Below are 20,842 nucleotides of genomic sequence, written 5' to 3'. Positions count from 1 at the left end.
TAAAATGGCAGAAGCTTAGTAAAACAAGCTTATCCTATAGAAGAAATTACTGCAGGTGTTATTATCATATGAACACTTAAAATAAATACATCAACACCTTAGTTAAAAGAGTAGACAAAGCAATACAATCATGTCAAGTGTTCAGACATTAATATCTCAGTGGTTTCAGGAATAAAAGAAGGTTCTTTGCTTCACATGTTTTTCTATCATTCAGCATTAGATACATCTCAGAAAGCACAGTTAGCGAATATCTGCATTTTGAATGCTGCAAAGGACACACAATTTAGAGGGCTGAAAACTTCATTAGACTGCATCTGTTTCATGTACTCTTTATTTAAGACACACATCTACATTTCTTTTAAATACACAAAGAAATAAATCAGGTGAGCAAACCTCAGTGCCAGCTAATGTCATCCTTGTGGCTTTCTGTTGAAAGTTATAGGTTTGTACTGGTGAACGAATTAACAATCTGGAATTAGAAATTTTACATAGACCGGGAGTCTTGATCTAACTATAAGCAGTACATTTGTTTATTATTTAACCATTACAGTTGCATTTTGAAAGAACTGAAAATAAATCTATACAATATACTCAGTACAAGGCCTCAGCTTTATTCTTGGCTGCCATCACAGTATTACTGACTGCATACTGTGTGATCAGCTCACAGCACTTTGCACCATTGCTATTCTATGTTATTTCAGTAAATAATCTACGCTATCAAAGGTCACTATGGGAACAACATGTTCCTGAACCCTATTAAAGGTGTTGCATGTTCTTCAGATAGGAGATCTCACCACACAGTGCTGCTAAGAAGTCATAAAATATTTCACACCCTGATCTGGATTTGTGATAATAGGAAAATAGCTTGGTGCTTAGGTACAAAGCACTCTCTTATCATTAGGTTTCACCATATTTGAAATTGAAGTGATGTTGCTCATTACGAACCCTTTCATCCATTTCCAAGTTCATTTCTGTGTCACAATCTCCATCAAGCATGGGGTGGGGGGGAAGGAAGAAAAAGTTACTTCACTCTTCGTGAACTTTGTTAAAATTGATATTTCTCAATAGCAAAACAGCACATGATAAACATAAGGGAACGGGCTGATTGCAATGAAGTACAAGTTACAACTCAGTGGATTCTCAGTTTTTATGCTTGTCTCTGGTGGATACTACCTCAAAAACTAAATGGTGACAATGTGAAGAATATAATGATCAGCACATCTGGTGAACGCTGGATGGGTTTTTATACTGTGCGGGCAATGCTGGTCTACATTCTGTTGCTGTTGGTTGCCATCATACCTAACTTAGGAGTTTGCTACAGTGGGTGCACTCTAAATGATGCAAAATAAAATGACACAAGCTCACGTTAGGGAAAGAGATCAAGAAAGGATGTTCTCAGCAACCACTTCCATCACAAACACATCTATTCAGGTTTTTTTTGTTGAAAAAATGCACGTACAGTTTACTCAATTAGTAACTTCAATTTTTGGAGCATACGAGGCAATGATTCGCCCGTGCCCTGATTAAATGTTGAGATTGCAGACCAGGCACAATGCCCTCCAGACAAGAAGGAATTCTTTCTGTGCTTTCCAAATCTGAAAGGATGCCTCTTCTTGCCTGGAAAGCTTCACAGTATAGAGTACTTTACAAGGGATATCTTACAAGTCTTTATCTTGCAATAAAGTATTATTTATGCATTCAACAAAATCTGTTATGTGTATAGTAACAACACAGTTTTCTTATAAAGATGTTTGGCAGACTTGTGGCACGTTTAGTTAAGCTGGGAAGAGCTCGGGTCCTGTTTGAGTGGCTCATCCAGGTTAACAGAGAGTGTTACCACATTATCATCGTGACTTCCTTCTTCCTCTCCTTTCTTGAAGCTAGTCAGGTCCACTAACTTATCCTTCATGACCTGTCAAAGCACAAGCAGGGCCATTAGAACATTTATTCTGGAATTCCACACCATGCCCGCTGACAACCAGCCAATAGGGAATCTTCATTTTGATCTTGACTGTAGTTTAACCAACTATGATTCAGTAATATTTGGCTTTTTTGTTATTCATTTATTTTTCCTCTATTTTTGTTTAGAATGAACAGTGAGCACTGTTGGTGTCATCAAATAGGACTCAGTGGACCCAACAGTGTTAGAGAGCTTAACAAACAGGAGAGATGCAACAGTCATTAGCCCAAGGATACTTAAACAATTGTGTCATATCAATTATAGGTATGTTTGTTCAACTCTCACACTGCTGGATTCAGGAACCCATCTGGTAAGTTCCTCTGCTGAAGCTGTCAGAAATTGCTGTTTAAATGAAAATATTCAGAAATCAAAAGAAATAAACAAAAGACAGTTAGGCTCACCATGATTATTTAGAGCTGTTTGATTTGCAAACTGGGTCCTTACTGAGACATGCTCTGAAGATACTAGAAATGATGTTGTGCATCTTAGCCCTGATATTTACTCTGAAATGAACATTAGGATGCCTTTTAAAGTTTTCCTGTAGGTTTCCTGCCCGACAGGGCTACCTTACAGGAGGGAAAGTTTGTGACACATGGGCACAGCCGGGGAGCGGAGAGGACGGAGGGATGAAGGGAGGTAGGAAAAGATCCTGGTTGGTGAGGAATGGGAGATTGCCCGATAGGAGAGGAGATCGCAGGGGGTGGGAGAATCTTGAGGAAGATTGTGGAGGGGAAGGGGAGTTGACCATTTGTGAGGTCTGTGAGGCGTTTTCTCGTTTAGCCTGGAGGAAACACTCCTGCTGCTTCTGGCCCACAAGCAGTGCTGTAAATGCCCTTACCTTATGGATCTTCATCGCTTTCTTTCACCTGCTGGATTTTTGAGCCCTGGGAGACCCGGCCAAAATTAGTTAAAAATAAAAGTCATGTAAAAGTGGAGGCACGCAACCACCTGAGAAGATTTTAATGACTGACCCGCCTCCTGGGAGCAGATTGGTGGTCTGCTCCCTGCCCCACCTCCATTAAAACCAAAAGTCAGCAGGTTTGGGCCGGGTTTGAAATTTTTACTTCCCACCCGCCCTAAATCCACCTGTTTTTAGGGGTTAAAATTATCCCCCTTGTGTTGCATTTTCCATGCAGTGATTGGGTAAGAGGCAGAGTATACAAACAATGCAAGAATTGGGCATTGACACATTTTGCCAACATTTAGCAAAGAAGCTATAACTGTTACAGGGGAGATTTCATTGGCCCCAATTTTGACTCAAAACAACTAATTTGGATTGTTAACCTCACTCATTTCCAAAGTTTATAAACACATTGCTTTTGTCACTGGTTGAGAATTAAATCTTAATTCATACGGTTGATAGATTAAATTTCTATTTATATGAATAAAAGGTACTAGTTCAAGTTATAATATTGAATTCCCTGAAAGAACTCTCTGAGGGAGAGGGAGCTGTAATGGAATTGAACATCAGCAACTCTTTGAATCCTATACTGGGAGCCCACAGCTGGAACGTCTGAGATACGAAGCCACTGTTCAGGGAGGTGTTTCCATCTCCCTGAGTGATTGGTTCAGATGCCAATCATGGCATCTACATAGGAGGGCCATTGAAAGGACTTCCAAAACTCAGGCCACTCTTGTGAATGGGAGTAGGCTAAGGGAATTCAGTGACTTAGACTTCTAGGAAACTTACAGTGGTTGTTCAGAATGACCTAATATACTTCAGAGACAGGTTTTTTTGAGCAGATAAAATTAGAGAGAGAGAGGAGAAATAGTTGGAGAATCACCATAACTAAAGACAAACAGACAATGACTGGAAGAAATAATCCAATGAGAGTAAAAAGATCTTAAATTAGATCTAGGGAAATTAGTATTAAGGAGCCTCTGCCGAGGAAACAAACTTGACTGCAGGATTGAGGGAATTGTGCCATGGGTCTGAGTAACTGCACGGCCCAAAAGTGGGGTACAGAGGATATACAGCCAGCATGGTGGTGGCTGAAGGTGGACCTCATCAGGATTGAATGGGGGAGTTGGAAGCATGCAACCAGAAATCCTGAGAGGATTCAGAGCAATGCAGTTGCAATCTAAATGACAAGTCTAAGACAGTTGAAGGATTGCTCATAGATGATACCAGACTTTTCATTGCCAATAGGCTTTGATTGAAACGGTACTCTTGTAATGCAGAAGTGGCGTCTGATAAATATTACCTTCATTTGCAATTCTGACTTGCCCCACGTACTTCTGTAGAGTGATAAGGATAGCCAGTCATCAGGTTGCAGAAAACAGCCTTACAGAGGGATCATAGAAGAGAGGGAAGAGATTTGTTCTATTTCTTTTACTCAAATTGAAATTACATATTGTGATTATAATTAAAAACAATAAATGGAGTTGCTGATGTTTTTTACCCATATCTGAGCACTGCAGGGAAGAAGCTTCCTAAAGCACCACTGAATTCTGGGATAAACAAAGGGCTAGTGCTGGAACTAATGTGCTTTGACTAATTCTCAGAATTTCTGACACTATATTTCTATGTATGGGATGAACTCTTCTAATTGCTACCAACTTATAGCAGTGACCTACCGCTTACTGTAATTTTAAATAGCTTATATATTTACATTTTAAAAAGTGATTGAAAAACCTACTTCAAAGTTGATAATTCAATTAAAATTGCACGAGTTTTAATTATTCATAAAGCTGTTTAGCTAAACCGTAAACTTTAAAATTTGCTTAAAACACTTCAGTAGCCCTGAGAACTAATATAATTCTGACTCCACCTAGAGAAAGACAACCTGCATCTGCTTCTATTGTTGAGTTGGCCCAGCACCTAAAAACTGTTTCAGAGCCTGTCATCTTGTTTATGTGCCAACTATCAGTTTTTCCAACTGGCTTCGACCTTACAATCCCCATTATTTGTCAATGCTTTACAAGAAAAACATCTATTTTGTTCACTCCCATTGAAGGTTCCTTTGCAAGGTAGAATTGAAGGCTATCAGATAGGGAATGGACCCAATCCAACATAACTTTCTCCCATTGTGTGTTGCATGTAATATGAGGTAGAAAAACGTGAATTGAGCTGCTGGTTTCTTAAAATCGCAGTTATAGAAGTTTTTACCCCTAACATTACAACAGTGACTACACTTCAAAAGTATTTCACTGGCTGTAAAGAACTTTGGGATGTCTGAGGTCATGAAAGGTGTATATAAATGCAAGTCTTTCTTTTTGTTTTCTTTCAAAGACATTATAGAAGCAAATAAATGCTTAGAGTAGGATCCATATGTCAATAATGCACCAAATCAGGGGACCAATTCTCCTAGGTACCTGTGACTGAGGACGAAACACCCAAAGTGTGCTGCATCTGCCAAAGCTGACGTACACCTGCATTTGGAGGGCCAGGTTATTAACATGGTCTAGTCACACATCCACCCCGTCAGGGTTTTGTGCTGGAAAAGAGTGGATGGGGGTCGGGGGAGGTAGATACAGCTATACAGCTGCAGGTCTGAGAAGTTTACAGCTGTGGGATTGTCTACTGGCCTCAGGGCCTTTTGATTGCTTCTGAAAAACAGAAGGAAGATGGCCTCCTAGCCTGAAGTTGCACTGAAACTCTAAATGAAAATTGAAAACTTACCCTAGCAACCATCTTAACTTCTTGGGCTTCTCAGATTCTCCAGTCTGAGGGAGGAGCTAGGCACAAAGCAGCCTGCCAGCCTCTTAGGGTGCCAGTGGAAATGGATGCCCCCTTGGGCATAACCAGAGGAAACTGAGGTTAAAGGGCTAGAAATATCCCCGCTCACCTCATTATTATGGCAGGATTGGGGTTTGACCTATTGAAGATGCTGATCCCTTGGGAGAGCCCTAGAAATCTCATGGCAATGGGACAGAGAACTAGCTCCGTCACCTTTTCCTTGACTCTTATATCTCCAGCCAAAGTCAGGAAAACTGGCTGCCAGGTGTCAAAGGTTAAAGTGTTCTGGGGAGCGGAATCCTCCACAGAGAATGATTCTAATGTCAGCAACACTCACTTCCAATCACCACTGCTGCTAACTGTACTTCTGCATACTGCAATAGAAGTGAGGGAATCTCAAGTTATGTCCCACTGCACATTCAAACACCTCTCCTTCACATCTATATTCAAAGCTGTTTTTCAGCTGTCAGCTGTTTTGAATCTGTGACAATTTTTTTGAAGCTGATGTTCAGCTTTTGGTAGCTTTCTAGTTGGCATGTCTGATCTTGGATTCCCTAACATAATTCTTCACTTTCAAGTGAGGGATCAGTGTTCTCTGTTGCTTGTCACTCTACTCGCAGTTTTTCTGAAACCTTCCAGGCAATTTGGGGTAGAAGTTGGTTTTGACTGGTTTTCAGGGGCGTAACCAATGGCGCACAGACAGCATGTGTCCAAATCGAGAGGTCTGATTTTCACCCTAAACTGGGCTTCGGTTCTCATTTGAATACTTTAGAAGAGATGTCAGTACCTGTCACTCTTTCAAAGGCAGTTCATCCATTTCCCAGAAAGCAATTTGTCTGCTTGGTGTGGCCCTCAGGTTAGTCCCAGCAAGAGCAGGGTGGGGGTGATCATGAGCTTGTAGCAACTCTCGGGATTGTTGTGGAGCTTGGAGCAACACTTGTGCTCTTCCTGGCTCCACATCAAGCTATAAAATTTTATTTAAAAATTACCTTTACGGTGGAGGCCGCTTGCTAGGCTGCATTCACAACAGGAAAACCTGAGAGGAGCAGGCCTGGCAACTGCTCTGCTTAGGGGAGTCCAATTTGGCAAATGAGTTCTTATATTGGCTTAATGCCTCTTCTTAACATACACGAGGAGCCAATAATGGTTTTAGAGGGCCATCAGGATCACCTAAAAAATTGGTTGACCCAATATTGGGCATATTTTTTTTTAATTCTTTCATGGGATGTGGGCGTCACAGGCTAGGCCAGCATTTATTGCCCATCCCTAATTGCCCTTGAACTGACTGGCTTGCTAGGCCATTTCGAGGGCATGTAAGAGTCAACCAGATTGCTGTGGATCTGGAGTCACATGTAGGCCAGACCAGGTAAGGACAGCATCAGGCATCCTTGGGTAATTGGTACTTTTTGCCTATCCCCTCACCCCCCCGCCCCCCCACCCCCCACCTCACCCCCACCTCCATTTTCCACTTGGAAAATGGGCATGAGGACCAATTTCTACCCTTTCATCTTTAAATTCCTGCGTCCCAGACTGTCTATGACAGTCTCTATCTACCTTGATCTTGCTCATTCTTGGATTATAACCAAATGGCACCAATTGCTTCTATAATGATGTCTCTTACTTCTTTTCAGAAACTTATTTTCTGCCACAGTGGTTCTTCTGTTTATGTTTGACAACAACAGTGACAGGTTATCGCTGTGTCTGAGAATAGTTACTATAATATTTACTGACATTTTTAATTTCAACTGCAGAAACAAACAGTATAATTACCTGAGGTGCTCTGACTAATTGTATTCTATGCACTAAGCAAATAGTGAAATAACATCTACTTCTAGCAACATTAAAATAACCAAGCCTTTAGTGGTGATGGTGTTGACAACTACTAACAGTAATGGAGATTTGTAATTACTAGTCTGCAGTATCTGAGGACCAGATTAGGGTTGTGTTTATATGTAGGTACTTATCTGAGACCAATCTATAGGCCCAGGAGAACCTACTTATACTGCTGATACTGCACTGCTCCCTTGTCACTAACTGGCATCCAAATGGCAACTAAATGCTCTTCATAGAATGATATAACACAGAAGGAGGTCATTCAGCCCATCGTGCCTGTGCCAGCTCTTTGAAAGAGTTATCCAATTAGTCCCACTCCCCTGCCCATTTGTCAGTGTTAGTGACAGGCCCACTATTAGCCAGGAGATCATCCATACTAAATAAAGCCATGACGAAAATGAATTTTGTTTTGTTTATGATAGGTATTGGCTTCTTGGCATATATGGGGCTAAACAACCAGTTACACGCATAGAAAATGGTCCAGGTTGTTTTCATGTAATAGCCCAGCATACGGACATTAGTCTGGATTTTCTTCACTGTTGCTGCCCAATTTTGGGTGCTACTGGGGAGATTCCTGCTGATTCTGGCCACTTACATATGACCATATGAAAAAGATGGATCAGCTGCTCCATTGCATCTGTCTCCCTTCAGCCATGTTGAAAGTAGGCAACATAACTCCCCAATGTACAATTTTCCATTTCGCTCCCTAGCCCCCACCCCTAGCAGCCATGTAACCTCTGGGAAGAGGAAATAAAAGATTTAAAGAAGAAAAGGCCAATTCAAGGAAAAAAGAATCCCGGGAATTTCCCTCATCAACTCCATGAAGGCTATCAAATGAGTTCCAGGAGATAATGGCCACAAATGTGTTACCTGACATCCCACGTACCTTCTCTACATAGTGATATCAGCCTCCTCCAAAAATTTGTCCAGCACCACTGTGTATGTTTTGCAGTGATTCTGGGCCCATAGCATGAGCTGGCAACCTACTGCAAAGGCAATGACACTCCACGAAAAGAAAAACCTCCTGACATCTAATCCAGTTCTCCGCTTATATAACTTCTACGTATATCTCCCTAATTTACCTGATTCAAATAGTTTGTCCATATGTACACAGACCAGTCCCTGCACCAATTTAAATACTTCAATCAAATCTCTCCAAGGTCTACATTTTCTGGAGTAAAAGGAAACAGCTCACTGAGCCTATCATGGTAGCCAAAGGTTTTTATACTGAGCATTAATCTAGTGGGGCTCCTCTATTCAAGAGCCTCTATTATCTCCGACCATGTCAATGGGACCCAATTGGACACAAAGGGGAATTATAACCCCACACAAACAGGTGTGTTTGACATCAGGTGGGAAGTAAAAACGTAAAATCTTTTTAAACCAACCCCAATCCACCTTGAATCCACCCACTTCCATTTTTAACAGAGGTGTGATGGGGGTGAAGGTGACCAACACACTCCCAGGAGGCCGTTCTATTTTAATGCTTGCCTGAGATGTTCTTTCTTTGCTCCAATTTTAACACTGGCCGGTTGGGTTTCTGGGCCCCAGCAGCTAAAACGTGAGGGCTACTGCATGGAACTGAGACGTGCTGTTTACTGCAGTGCTTGTGGATAGCAGGAGCAGGAATACTTCCCCCCAGCCTACCAAGAAAACCTTTTAACTTCCCCAGTGATCAGACTGCTCACCATGATCTGATGGCCTCTCCATGTTCTCCAATTCCTGCAATCTTTCAGTTCCTCCATTTCCGCCATCGGCCCACTACAAACTTCTCTACTCCTCCTCTGATATCTCCAATCCCTTCCGTGATCCCGGCACTCCCAATCCCCAGCTACGGCTTGGTCCTGCACATCTACCCGCCCGACAGCCAGCTCGCCTCTCGAACTGGCTGGCTGCAGCCAAGAAACAGATTTCAAAGATGATAATCAGGTCCCACCAGTAAACTCGACAGAACCTGAGGGCAATAGATTGTTCCAGGTTTCCTGACTGAAAAACTGCTCCATTTCCCTGTATAACCAAAGCCTTGTACTATGATATACTACTATGCTGTGTTCTGTATCAAATTACCTGAGCTTTACATCATAACACCACATTGGTCTTTGCTTTTTGTCTCTTGGCATTGGTTGTGGATCTTTAGAGACTCTTGCACTATAACACTCAGGTCTCTTTTCCTCGCAACAGATTTTAATTCAATTCACAACATTGTGTACATGTATTGGACATTAGCCTGACCTACATGTATTCCATTGCATTTATCAAGATTAAACATCTTCTGCCAAATGTGAGCCTATTCCTCCATTGCTTCTTGATCAAATTGTTAACTTTTCTTCTCCTTAAGGGTTCTGACATGAGCATAGATGTTTGTGTCATCCATGAATCTCCGAACACAGGTCTACCCCCAAATTCTTCCTCTGATGCTGCATCTGAGGCTTACATTAACCATTTTTTCACAACCTTTCTTCTCACTTTCATGGCCTCAGGAGGTCCCAAGTGCTTTACAGTCAATTAAGTACTTTGAAGTGTAGTCAATGTTGTAATGTAAGAAAATATTGAAGTGAAATTTTGTAAAAATAATGAAATAAATAACCACATAATCTGTTTTTTTCGGTGTTAACTGAGGGATAAATATTGGCCAGGGCACCAGGAAAATTGCTCTGCTCTAATTCAAATAGTGCTATGACATCTTTTACATTTATCTAAGAGGGCAGACGGGACCTCGGTTTGACATCTTATCTGAAAGTCAGCATGACACTCCTTCAGGGCTGCACTAAAATGTCAGCCTAGATTATACAATGAAGTCACTAGAGTTGGGGCTTGAACCCATAACCTTCTGACACCAAAGCAAGAGTGCTTTCCACTGAGTCAAGGCTGACACACTTGCAGAGAGCAATGTGAATGACAACTGACACTGTCTGATTCTATTAACATATGCATTTATGTTATGGATCACTGGTCGTCATCGGGCAAGTTTTCCTCCAGACAGTAATGTGAGTGAAGATTAGTGTGAGTATAAAACTGATTTCCCCATTTCATACTCATACTATGTTGTTCACATTAATGAATGAAAGAAGATGTGCCTTTGTGTTTTATTTCCAATATCGCTCAGTAATTGATCCAATATTCTAGAAGGAAATGTAGTCTGCAAGTAGTTACAAGAGTTGATAAATGATGGGGTTGATTAAAGAAACGGAATAGGACAGCCATGTCTCTTCCCTCTAAATCAGCAGGATCTGTGTTCAGGTCACACTCCTGGACTTGAGTGTAAAAAATCAAGGCTGACACTCCAGTACAGTACTGAGGAAGTGCTGTCTTTCAGATGAGATGCAAAACTGAGGGTCCCATCTGCCCTCTCAGGTATATGTGAAAGATCCCATGGCACTATTTCAAAGAAGAGTAAGGGAGTTATCCCTGTTATCCTGGCCAATATTTATCCCTCAATCAACGTCACAAAAACTGATTATCGGGCCATTGTCTCATTGCTGTTTGTGAGAGCTTGCTGTGTGCAAATTGGCTGCTGTGGTTCCTACATTACAACAGTGACAACACTTTAGAAGTACTTAATTGGCTGTAAAGTGCTTTGAGACATCTGGTGGTTGTGAAAGGCGCTATTTAACTTTTTTTAAAAAAAGGATAGCATTGAAATATAAGAACAAAAACAGTGCACAGGAAAGGAATGGAAAGTCACGGGCTACAATTTTAATCTTATCTGTTTAGTGGGAACAGGGGAGTGGTTAAACTCACAGGATGGATGTCAATACTCAGAATTAGTGATCTCAGGGGTCTGCAGCTGTGGTTTCCCTTTTGTATCACTCGCTGAACATATGTACCGAGCAAGGCATCAGAGGATGAACAAAGAGCTTATCTCAAGAGGAACGGCTATCATTGCATTAATGTTCAATTGTGATCACTGCTGAAGGATCATGCAAGTCTGTACCAGTTTTGTTGCCAGCTGCCACATTGTTTTCATCCCGAGACACTCTTTCAATCCCCCCACCAAGCTACCCTCCAGGAATATGAGAGAGCAGTTGCCAGGGGACAAGAGATACTTGCTACTAAATTGGCTGAGCAGTACATGTACGATAACAGCCATGGGACCATCAGGAACATCACTGAATACATTATTGACATCTTGACTTTAAGGTTACAGTTACCTTAATTGGTCTAGGGGCTCCCGACAATATGCCCCAGAGAATGTGGCTCGTATCATTGTAGTCTGCTGCATTCTGCACACAATGGCTATGTAATGGGATTTGGAGTTGGAGAAGGCACAGCCACCCCAAGAAGCCTCATCCGACAAGACAGAATTGGATGAAGGTGAGGGAGAACTGGAAGGGGGAGTAGTACAATGCCTGGCTGCCAGGAAGGTCAGGGAGCAGTAGATCTCACAGTGCTTTCTTATATTGACTTCCTCAATCTACTAACCTAAAAACAAAGCCCTTCTGCATCTAGTTATCCTGTTCACCACACTCTTCATCCTGCATAAAAGAACTGCCAAACCATTCAGCCAACCTCCATACTAGTGACATTCTGCCAATAAGCTGCAAAGAAAAGAGACCATGGTTTGAATTTTTGCCACGGTGGCGGGTAACAACAGCTGGGTTTGTTTTTGGGTGAGGAACCCGCCTCCGGTGGGAAACTGATTGAAGTTATGATTTTTACAGGGTGAACCCTTAATTGATATTGAGACTGGTTCCCTGCCCACTTAGAGCCAGCGAGGGCAGGAACAGTTGTGGGCCAGATGAAGTGTTGGACTGATTTAGATTTCCCACAGTAACCATCACTGAGGCTGCTGGTTGTCCTGAGGGAGAGATCTGCAGTTGTGCCAAAGCCTTCCACAGCACCAGAGAGAAGCGAGATCTCACAGGAGAGATGGAGGCCTGGCACCTGTTGTAGGGCCGCATCTAACTTCATCGATGCCAACCTGGACATAATGCTGGAAGCTGTGAGGGAGAGGAGGGAGGTTCACTTCCTGGAGGATTCAGGGCAGATGTGCTTCCTTCATTGGCAGTAAGCGATTGGATGTTCCAGGCTGCATCTTCCATGCATGTGTTAGCACAGGTATCTCAGACTCCCTTCCATGCCTCGTCTCTCAGCCTGGTCAGAAGGGTTCAGCTGAATCCTGACATCATGGCATCCTCACAGGCCCTTCTTGCCCCGAGCTGTGCTCAGCCACCGCATCATGCAGCAGGGCACCTCTCTGTTCAGTGTCATCTCCCTCCGCTTCCAATTCCTCCTCCTCTGTCACCTCCTACTCCTCCTTCCAGGGGATCATCATCCACATGGTCCACACCTCTCTGGAGGAAGGAGTCATGTTATTTGCCAAGAAAGTGAGTGCACACATGGAGGAAGCTCTTGTGGTCACGGACCAGTTGGACGTTGAGGGAGTGGAAGGCCTTCCTCTTGATGAATCTGAGTGAGCAGTTGCTGGGTGCCTTGATAACCACATGGGTGTAATGGATGATGCCCTGCACATGGGCGAATCCAGCAATGGTGGCAAAGGCCATTGCCCTCTGTCCCTGCAAGGCTGCATCTGTCGTGAAGTGAATGCACTGTCCAGCTCTGGCAAAGAGGGCATCGGTAACCTTCAAGCTGCAATGGGTGTGTTGACTTTTGCAAGATGCCGTGAAGGTTCGCACTAACCCTTGGAAAGAGCCAGAGGCCAAGACGTTCAAAGCCACAATTACTTTGACTGCTACTGGCAGGGCATGGTGAGCAGTGCTGAGAACTGTGAGGTCTTCGGCAATGAAGGCACAGATCTCTGTGACTATCTGCCTGGAGAATCACAGCATCCTGCGGCAGTGGTTCTTGGTCATTTCATGTAGCTCTGTCTTTGGCAGTAGATCCTGTGTTCAGGGTATGGTCTCCGTTGCCTTCCTGTGCCTCTTTCCTCTCCCATGTCCTCCTGCTGCTTGGGATTTCGCCCTTCCCATGGAGGGTGTTGCTCAACATCACTGCTGGGCCCAAGATCTGACAGTCGCCCCCATTGCCAGGTGCAGCCTTCCTTTTGGACAGATGACTGCGATATTGCGATTGGCAGCCTTGCCCACTGCTCTTCTGCCCCTGCAATGCTGGGTGCGGGACAACTTCGTTCAATGCTCAAGCGCCAAGTGCCCACTCTCCCCACCACTTGTGCAACACCAAAGGCACCACCTTTGCAAATGCCAAGTCCCCACTTTGCCCCACTGGCCCTCTTATGGGGCCGGGACAATGACTAGCTCCCCACTCTGTACCTGCCTCCCTTCAGCTTATCAGAAACAGACATCTGAAATGCACCCCTTCGAAATTTTTCCCTCCCCCTCTAATGTAATAGTGTAGTGGTAATGTTACTGGACTACTAATCCAGAGGCCCCAACCAATGCTCTGGGGATATGAATTCAAATCCCACCATGGCAGCTGGTGGAATTTAAATTCAATTAATTAATAAATCTGGAATTAAAAGCTAGTCTCAGTCCGAGTGATCATGAAACTACTGGCTTGGCATAAAAGCCCAACTGGTTCACTGATGTCTTTGAGGGAAGGAAATCTGCTGACCTTACCCGGTCTGGCCAACATGTGACTCCAGTCCCACAGCAATGCGGTTGACTCCTAACTGCCCTCCGAAATGGCCTAGCAAGCCACTTGGTTGCACCAAATTGTTACAGAAAAACTGAAGAAGAATATAACTGGACGGACTACCAGGCATCGACCTAGGCACAACTAACGACAATGGCACATCTTATCCTGTCAATCTTGCAAAGTCCTACTCATAAACATCTGGGGACTAGTGCCAAAATTGGGAGAGCTGTCACACAGACTAGGCAAGCAATAGCCTGACATAGTCATACTCACTGAATCACACCTTACAACCAATGTCTCAGGCACCTCTATCACCATCCCTGGGTATGTCCTGTCCCACCGGCAGGACAGACCCACCAGAGGTGGTGGCACAGTGGTGTACAGTTGGGAGAGAGTTGCCCTGGGAGTCCTCAACATTGATTCTGGATCCCATGAAGTCTCATGGTTTCAGGCCAAACATGGGCAAGGAAACCTCCTGCTGATTACCACCTACTGCTCTCCCTCAGCTGATGAATCAGTACTCCCCCATGTCAAACACCACTGGGAAGAAGCACTGAGGGTAGTAAGGACACAAAAAGTACTCTGGGTGGGGGATTTCAATGTCCATCACCAAGAGTGGCTTGGCAGCACCACTACTGACTGAGCTGGCTGAGTCCTGAAGAAGATAACTGCCAGACCAGGCCTGTGGCAGCTGCTAAAGGAACCAAGAGGGAAAACCTGCTTGACCTCACCCTCACCAAACTATCTGTCAAAGAGGAATCTGTCCATGACAGTATTGGTAAGAGTGACCACCGCACAGTCCTTGTGAAGATGAAGACCTGACTTCACACTAAGGATACCCTCCATCGTGTTGTGTGGCACCATGAGTGTGATAAATGGGAAAGATTTTGAACAGATACAGAAATTCAAAACTGGGCAGCCAAGAGGCACTGTGGGCCATCAGCAGTGGCAGAATTGTATCCAATCACAATATGTAACTTCATGGTCTGGCATATCCCTCACTCGACCATTACCATTAAGCCAAGGGATCAACCCTGGTTCATAGAGGAGTACAGGAGGGCATGCCAGGAGCAACACCAGGCATACCAAAAAAAAATGAGGTGCCAAACTGATGAAGCTACAACACAGGATTGCGTGCATGCTAAACAGCAGAAGCAGCATCTGATAGACAGAGCTAAATGATCCCACAACCAACGGATCAGATCAAAGCTCTGCTGCCCTGCCACATCCAGCCGTGAATGGTGGTGGACGATTAAACTGACAGGACGAGGAGACTCCACAAATATCCCCATCCTCAATGATGGGGGATCCCAACACATCAGTGCCAAAGATAAGGCTGAAGCATTTGAAACATTTTCAGCCAGAAGTGCCAAGTGTATGATCCATCTTGGCCTCCTCCTGAAGTCTCCAGCATCACAGATGCCAGTCTTCAGCCAATTCAATTCACTCCAACGATATCAAGAAATGGCTGAAGTTGCTGGATATAGCAACACTATGGGCCCTGACAACATCCTGGCAGTAGTACTGAAGACTTGTGCTCCAGACTAGCTGCGCCGCTATACAAGCTGTTCCAGTACAGCTACAACAGTGGCATCTACCTGACAATGTGGGAAATTGCCCAGGTATGTTCTTCTACAAAAAGCAAGACAAATCCAACCTGGCCAATTACTGCCCCATCAGTTTACTCTCGATCATCAGTAAAGTGATGGAAGGTGTTGACTACAGTGCTATCAAGCAGCACTTACGCAGCAATAAGCTGCTCACCAATGCTCAGATTGCGTTCTGCCAGGGCCACTCAGCTCCAGACCTCATTACAGCCTTGGTCCAAACATGGATAAAAGAGCTGAAATTTCAAGAGGTGAGTTGAGAGTGACTGCTCTTGGCATCAAGGCAGCATTTGACCAAGTATGGCATCAAGGAACCCTAGCAAAATTGAAGTAATTGGTAATCAGGGGGAAACTCTCCACTGGTTTGAATCATACCTAGTACAAAAGAAGAAGGTTGTGGTTTTTTGAAGGCCAAACATCTCAGTCCCAGGACATCACTGCAGGAGTTCCTCAGGGTAGTGCCCAAGGCCCAACCATCTTCAGTAGCTTCGTCAATGACCTTCCCTCCATCATAAGATCAGAAGTGGGGATGTTCGCTGATGATTGCACTATGTTCAGCACCATTCGCGACTCCTCAGATACTGAAGCAGTCTGTGTCCACATGCAGCAAGACCTGATAACATCCAGGCCTGGGCTTATAAATGGCAAATAACTTTCATGCCACACAAATGCCGGATATTGACCATCTCCAACATGAGAAAATTTAACCATCTCCCCTTGACATTCAACAGCATTACCCCCACCCTGAACATCCTTGGGGTTACCATTGATCAGAAACTGAACTGGAGCAGCCACATAAATATTGTGGCTACAAAAGCAGGTCAGAAGCTGGGAATTCTGTGGTGAGTAACTTACCTCCTGACTCCCCAAAGCCTGTCCAAAGGTACAAGTCAGGAGTGTGATGGAATACTCTCCACTTGCCTGGATGAGCGCAGCTCCAACAACAATCAAGAAGTGCGACACCAGCCAGGACAAAGCAGTCCGCTTGATTGGCAACCCATCCACCACCTTAAACATACATTCCCTCTATCACCAGTGCATAGTGGCAGTAGTGTGTACCATCTACAAGATGCACTGCAGCAACTCACCACACCTCCTTCGACAGCACCTCCCAAACCTGTGACCTCTTCCACCTAGAAGGACAAGGGCAGCAGATGTAGGGAGACTCCACCAGCTGCATGTTCCCCTCCAAGCCACATACCATCCTGACTTGGAACTATATCGCTGTTCCTTCACTGTCACTGGGTCAAAGTCCCGCAACTCCCTTCCTAACAGCACTGTGAGTGTACCTACACCAGATGGACTGCAGCGGTTTAAGAAGGCGGCTCACCGCCACCTTCTCAAGGGCAATTAGGGATGGGCAATAAATGCTGGCCTTGCAGTGATGCATCCCATGAAAGAATAAATAAAAACAAGCTTTTTAAATACTTTAATTGGCCTCAATGGGGACGCAAGCGGGTTCATTGTCTCGCCCTCCCCACTGCCCTGGTGGACATTGCTGGCTTCGCCAGTGGCATCTTGAAATTGACACGTTGGCTGGCGCTGATATTTTTTGGCCCCCCCAGTCTCTCTTTCCAACTTCAGGGGGGTACTGAAAATTCAGCCTCATATATCATAATCCTACATGAGAAAAAGATGATGAATTTATTTGCAAACAGAAGATTGAACCAAAATCATGTGGCATCCAACAATTAATTGATAGTGTTTGATTTAACAGGTTTCCTCATTATACAACTGCTATAAGTCGCTTCCCCAGTGGATTGAGCAGAGCTGGTGAAAGGCTGCTGTTACTCATGTAGCGTCCTTTGACGTGACCGTGGCTAGTGACCCCTGGGTGCTCAAATCTGAGAGGCTCCAGCTGCAGATTGCTGCACTTCAACAGCTGCCAGGGTAATCTGGCCTAGCTGACTTTCTGGCACTGTACTGGGTATTGGTTGAGGGGCGGCAAAGGAGAAAATGTGCTGAAGATGTGACTCCGTGAATGTGCCTACCCACTTGCTCCATTCATATTTCCAAGGTGGATGTCTGCCTCTCCAAGGCGGAACATAGGTTTGGGCCCAGAGTCTGCATAGCAGCTATTTGATCTTCCATAAAAGCTACAAAGCATGCGATCATGGAGTCGTGTTATGAGAGCTCAGTTGCAATGTCCCTGGAAGTGGCCACAATCTCCAAAGTAGATGAACAGTCCTGATGCCATTCCAGATGACACCACTCGGGCTGAGTCCTCCATATTTTCAGCCATGCTGGTGAAACTCCTTGGCAGGCCTTCCAACACCTCAGACAACTGCTCTCGGGAGGCAAGCAGTTTTCTCCTGGGCCCATGAAATCCCCATCTCTGTCCTGTTCAGCGGAACCCTGAGATGAACTCGCCCTTCAGTGAGCTAGTTACTGGTTGTCCCTGTCACCACTACCCTGCTCCTGTGCGCTAGTGCTAAGCGCCTCACCGCATACAGACAGCTATTTCACTCTGCAACCCAGGCGTGGTGCCAATCTAGGTGCTCGTGCTTGGAAGTGATGGAATGCATGATGGTACTTCCTCAGAAGGGATCTCTGCCTCTGAGGTGTCTGCCTTTGGGGGATTTGACTATTGAGGAGGATCTAGAGGAAAATGAATGGGGCAAGAGTTAGGATGGCATTGGGAGGCTGCATGATGCCGGCTGACTGTGTTTTTCCAGTACTTAATGAAAGGTACATGTCACGGTCAGAGTCCCTATTCAATGAGGTCCACAGTCTCAAAATAGCTGATGCACACAGCTCTGGCAGGCTCACAAATTTCCAATTTGTTGCTCCATCTTTCTTAGGGTTATGAGGTTAGCTGCTCCTCCTGCAGTCTTGCTCTTCTGAAAATTATTGTCCTGTGGGAAGAGAAAGAGAGCAAGTTAGTGAGTGGCGACTGAAAAGTTTTGTGCGGCTAATGCTGGTAGTGCATATGCTGAGAGGGAAAAGAAGCAAGACGCAAGCAGGATGAGTAGGTGTTAAATGGGAAGCACATGTCTGGAGTGTCAAGTGAGGAAGGAGTCATGATTATGCAAAGGCTACCAATGAGAGGAGAAAGGAAAAGTGTGAGCCTGTGTTTGTAATGAGGATGAGAGGTGATGTAATGAGGTCTTGTTCTGGGTGATGAAGAAAGTGATGGAGGGAAATGAATTCTTGAGTGCCGGAGGAGTGGGATGAAGAACAGCTGCCATATGTTCCAGAGAGACAGGGATAAATGAAGAGAGCAGTACTCACCCTCGCTATTCTAGTGAGCCATTAAAGTGCTTCCTGCATTGTCTTGAGGCAGACACTTTTGGAGAGGAGGACCTTTGAAATCTCTCTCGATGTCTAGTGGACAGCGTGTTTGGAAACCCCTCTGGCACTGCTGGGGAACAGGAGCTCCCTCCTCACCCTCACCTCTTCCACATGCACCTGCAGGGATGCTTCAGAAAACCTGGGGGTTTGCCTATGTCTCATTTTTGTAAAATTCCTTCCTGCGGCAATGAAACAGCCAAACCAGCTGGATGGAACTGCAGCCTCCCTTTAAGAGGCACACTGCCATTTTAAATAGATTTCTGGCTGAACCATTGGATATTGCTTCTCAGAAAACGGGCATTTTTTGATGGGGCAGGCAATTCAGTGGGAATTACAATGAATCCTGGATGTTATAATAGCTCGGGGCCTGTTTTTGGCTCCAACAGATGAATTTTAAACTGAAACCCAAAATCGATCTGTCCAAAACTGAGTTGGAGTTAAAATCAGGGCCAGGGATGCAGAAAAAAGAAAACTGAAAAAAAAAGATGGCAGATGTCACTATCGACTCCTGGTTTATTCAGTTATAGTTCCTGCAGCTATAGACAAGTCTTGTGCAGAAATTGCTAAGAGCGTAGAGACCAGTACTTTTGAACCGTGGAATGTGATTGAGGAATGCTCGGTGATAGTAGATGATTTTGACAAATCTGATGGCATTAAGACTGTGCCAGATATAATCAGAGAGTCAATTCTATTCTCTGCAGTATCATTTGAAAGCTGCAAGTTTTTTTAAGCATAAAATTATACACTACAGCAGCACAGTTTGACTGCGCATTTCCATTTTTCTGTTGACACTTAGAAATCAATAATAATTTTGAATGTAAACAAAGCACCGCACTGCTGAGCATGACACATATGGAATCTTTGTAAATGCTAACTAATTTTATACAAGTACGAGTAACTCTACATAATTGGTCCTATTTGAAATAGTACAGAGCCTCTTGTTTGAAACACCAGAATATGTCCCTATGCCAGCATGGCTCATTTGGTTGCAATTTTTCTTCTGTGATCTATCTTGGATTTTCGATTCACTTCAGGACTTGATTACATATTTAGGCTGATCCTTCGGTGCAGTACTAAGGGAAGTGCCACATTGTCAGAGGTGCATTTTTAAAAAAAGTAAGCTGATACCTTCAAAATGGCTGCCTATTCATGCGGAAGTAAAAGAATGCATGGGACTACTTAAAGAATAACAAGCAGTTTTCCCATTGCCCTGGTCAACATTTATACTTCATGTTAATAGAGTTTTATTTTTGTATTGAAAACTTAGAATTCTGTGTGTTTCTAAAAACTGAGGAAAGGATTTTTCTGTGGACATGGATTGCTGAAACTTTGTGGGTTTGGCACCTGTTTCTAAACAACTCCAGAGAGGAAAGACAGGTCAAGATTTATGACTGTCTTGTGACTTGATTGTTGAAGTTAGTTTCACTTTTGGATTGAAAAGGACCAGTGAATTGGACAAGGAGCAGGTTTTTGAAATTTGGCTGTGTCCTGCCTGGAGACTAGAGAAAATGACCTCTCTCTGTAAAGGAAACCTATATCTCTTGAAAAGAAATCCTGCCTATGAAAGGAGGCATATTCCTATGGCCTCCTGTCTCTGAAGAATTCCTGCATCCAGTGTGGTTCCTGTTGCCTCCTGTGATTTGGGAAACCCTGGAACCGGCAGAAAGCTTCTACTGCTGTGTTGCTGCTGTGAGTCCTGAGCAGACCAGTTGCTGCACCCCTACTGAAAGACATGTGTGACATCTGCTGCAGAAAAATTTCCTTGAATGCCTACCCATTCACAGACTGTTCATCAACCTTGCCTGGAGAGACGTCGAGTGGCATCCAATATTCAACTCTGGGACACCTCACCATACCGAAAACATCCTACCAGAATGTGATAAACTCAATCATTTTATGCTTTCCTTTTTATTCCTA

General features: G+C 44.2%; 1 protein-coding gene across 2 annotated transcripts in view; it reads right to left on the bottom strand.

The window, feature by feature from the left end:
• Positions 1-313: 313 nt before the first annotated feature.
• asic2 (acid-sensing (proton-gated) ion channel 2) overlaps positions 314-20,842 on the bottom strand; it is a 460,127-nt gene continuing 439,598 nt past the window's right edge. Inside the window, exons 10-11 of one of the 2 annotated variants that reach the window (XM_068013289.1) lie at positions 4,165-4,244; positions 1,830-1,912 (exon numbers count right to left, since the gene is read on the bottom strand). In XM_068013289.1, the coding sequence (XP_067869390.1) occupies positions 4,167-4,244 (78 nt within the window). In that variant the 3' untranslated portion in view covers positions 1,830-1,912; positions 4,165-4,166. Of the gene's footprint in view, positions 1,913-4,164; positions 4,245-20,842 lie in introns of both variants that reach the window. The other variant, XM_068013288.1, reaches the window with a different exon arrangement.

The sequence above is a fragment of the Heterodontus francisci genome, chromosome 33, assembly GCF_036365525.1.
Source record: "Heterodontus francisci isolate sHetFra1 chromosome 33, sHetFra1.hap1, whole genome shotgun sequence".
Taxonomy (NCBI): Eukaryota; Metazoa; Chordata; class Chondrichthyes; order Heterodontiformes; family Heterodontidae; genus Heterodontus; species Heterodontus francisci.
Note: the sequence above shows the minus strand (reverse complement) of the source record. Positions and strands in the feature narration are given on the sequence as shown.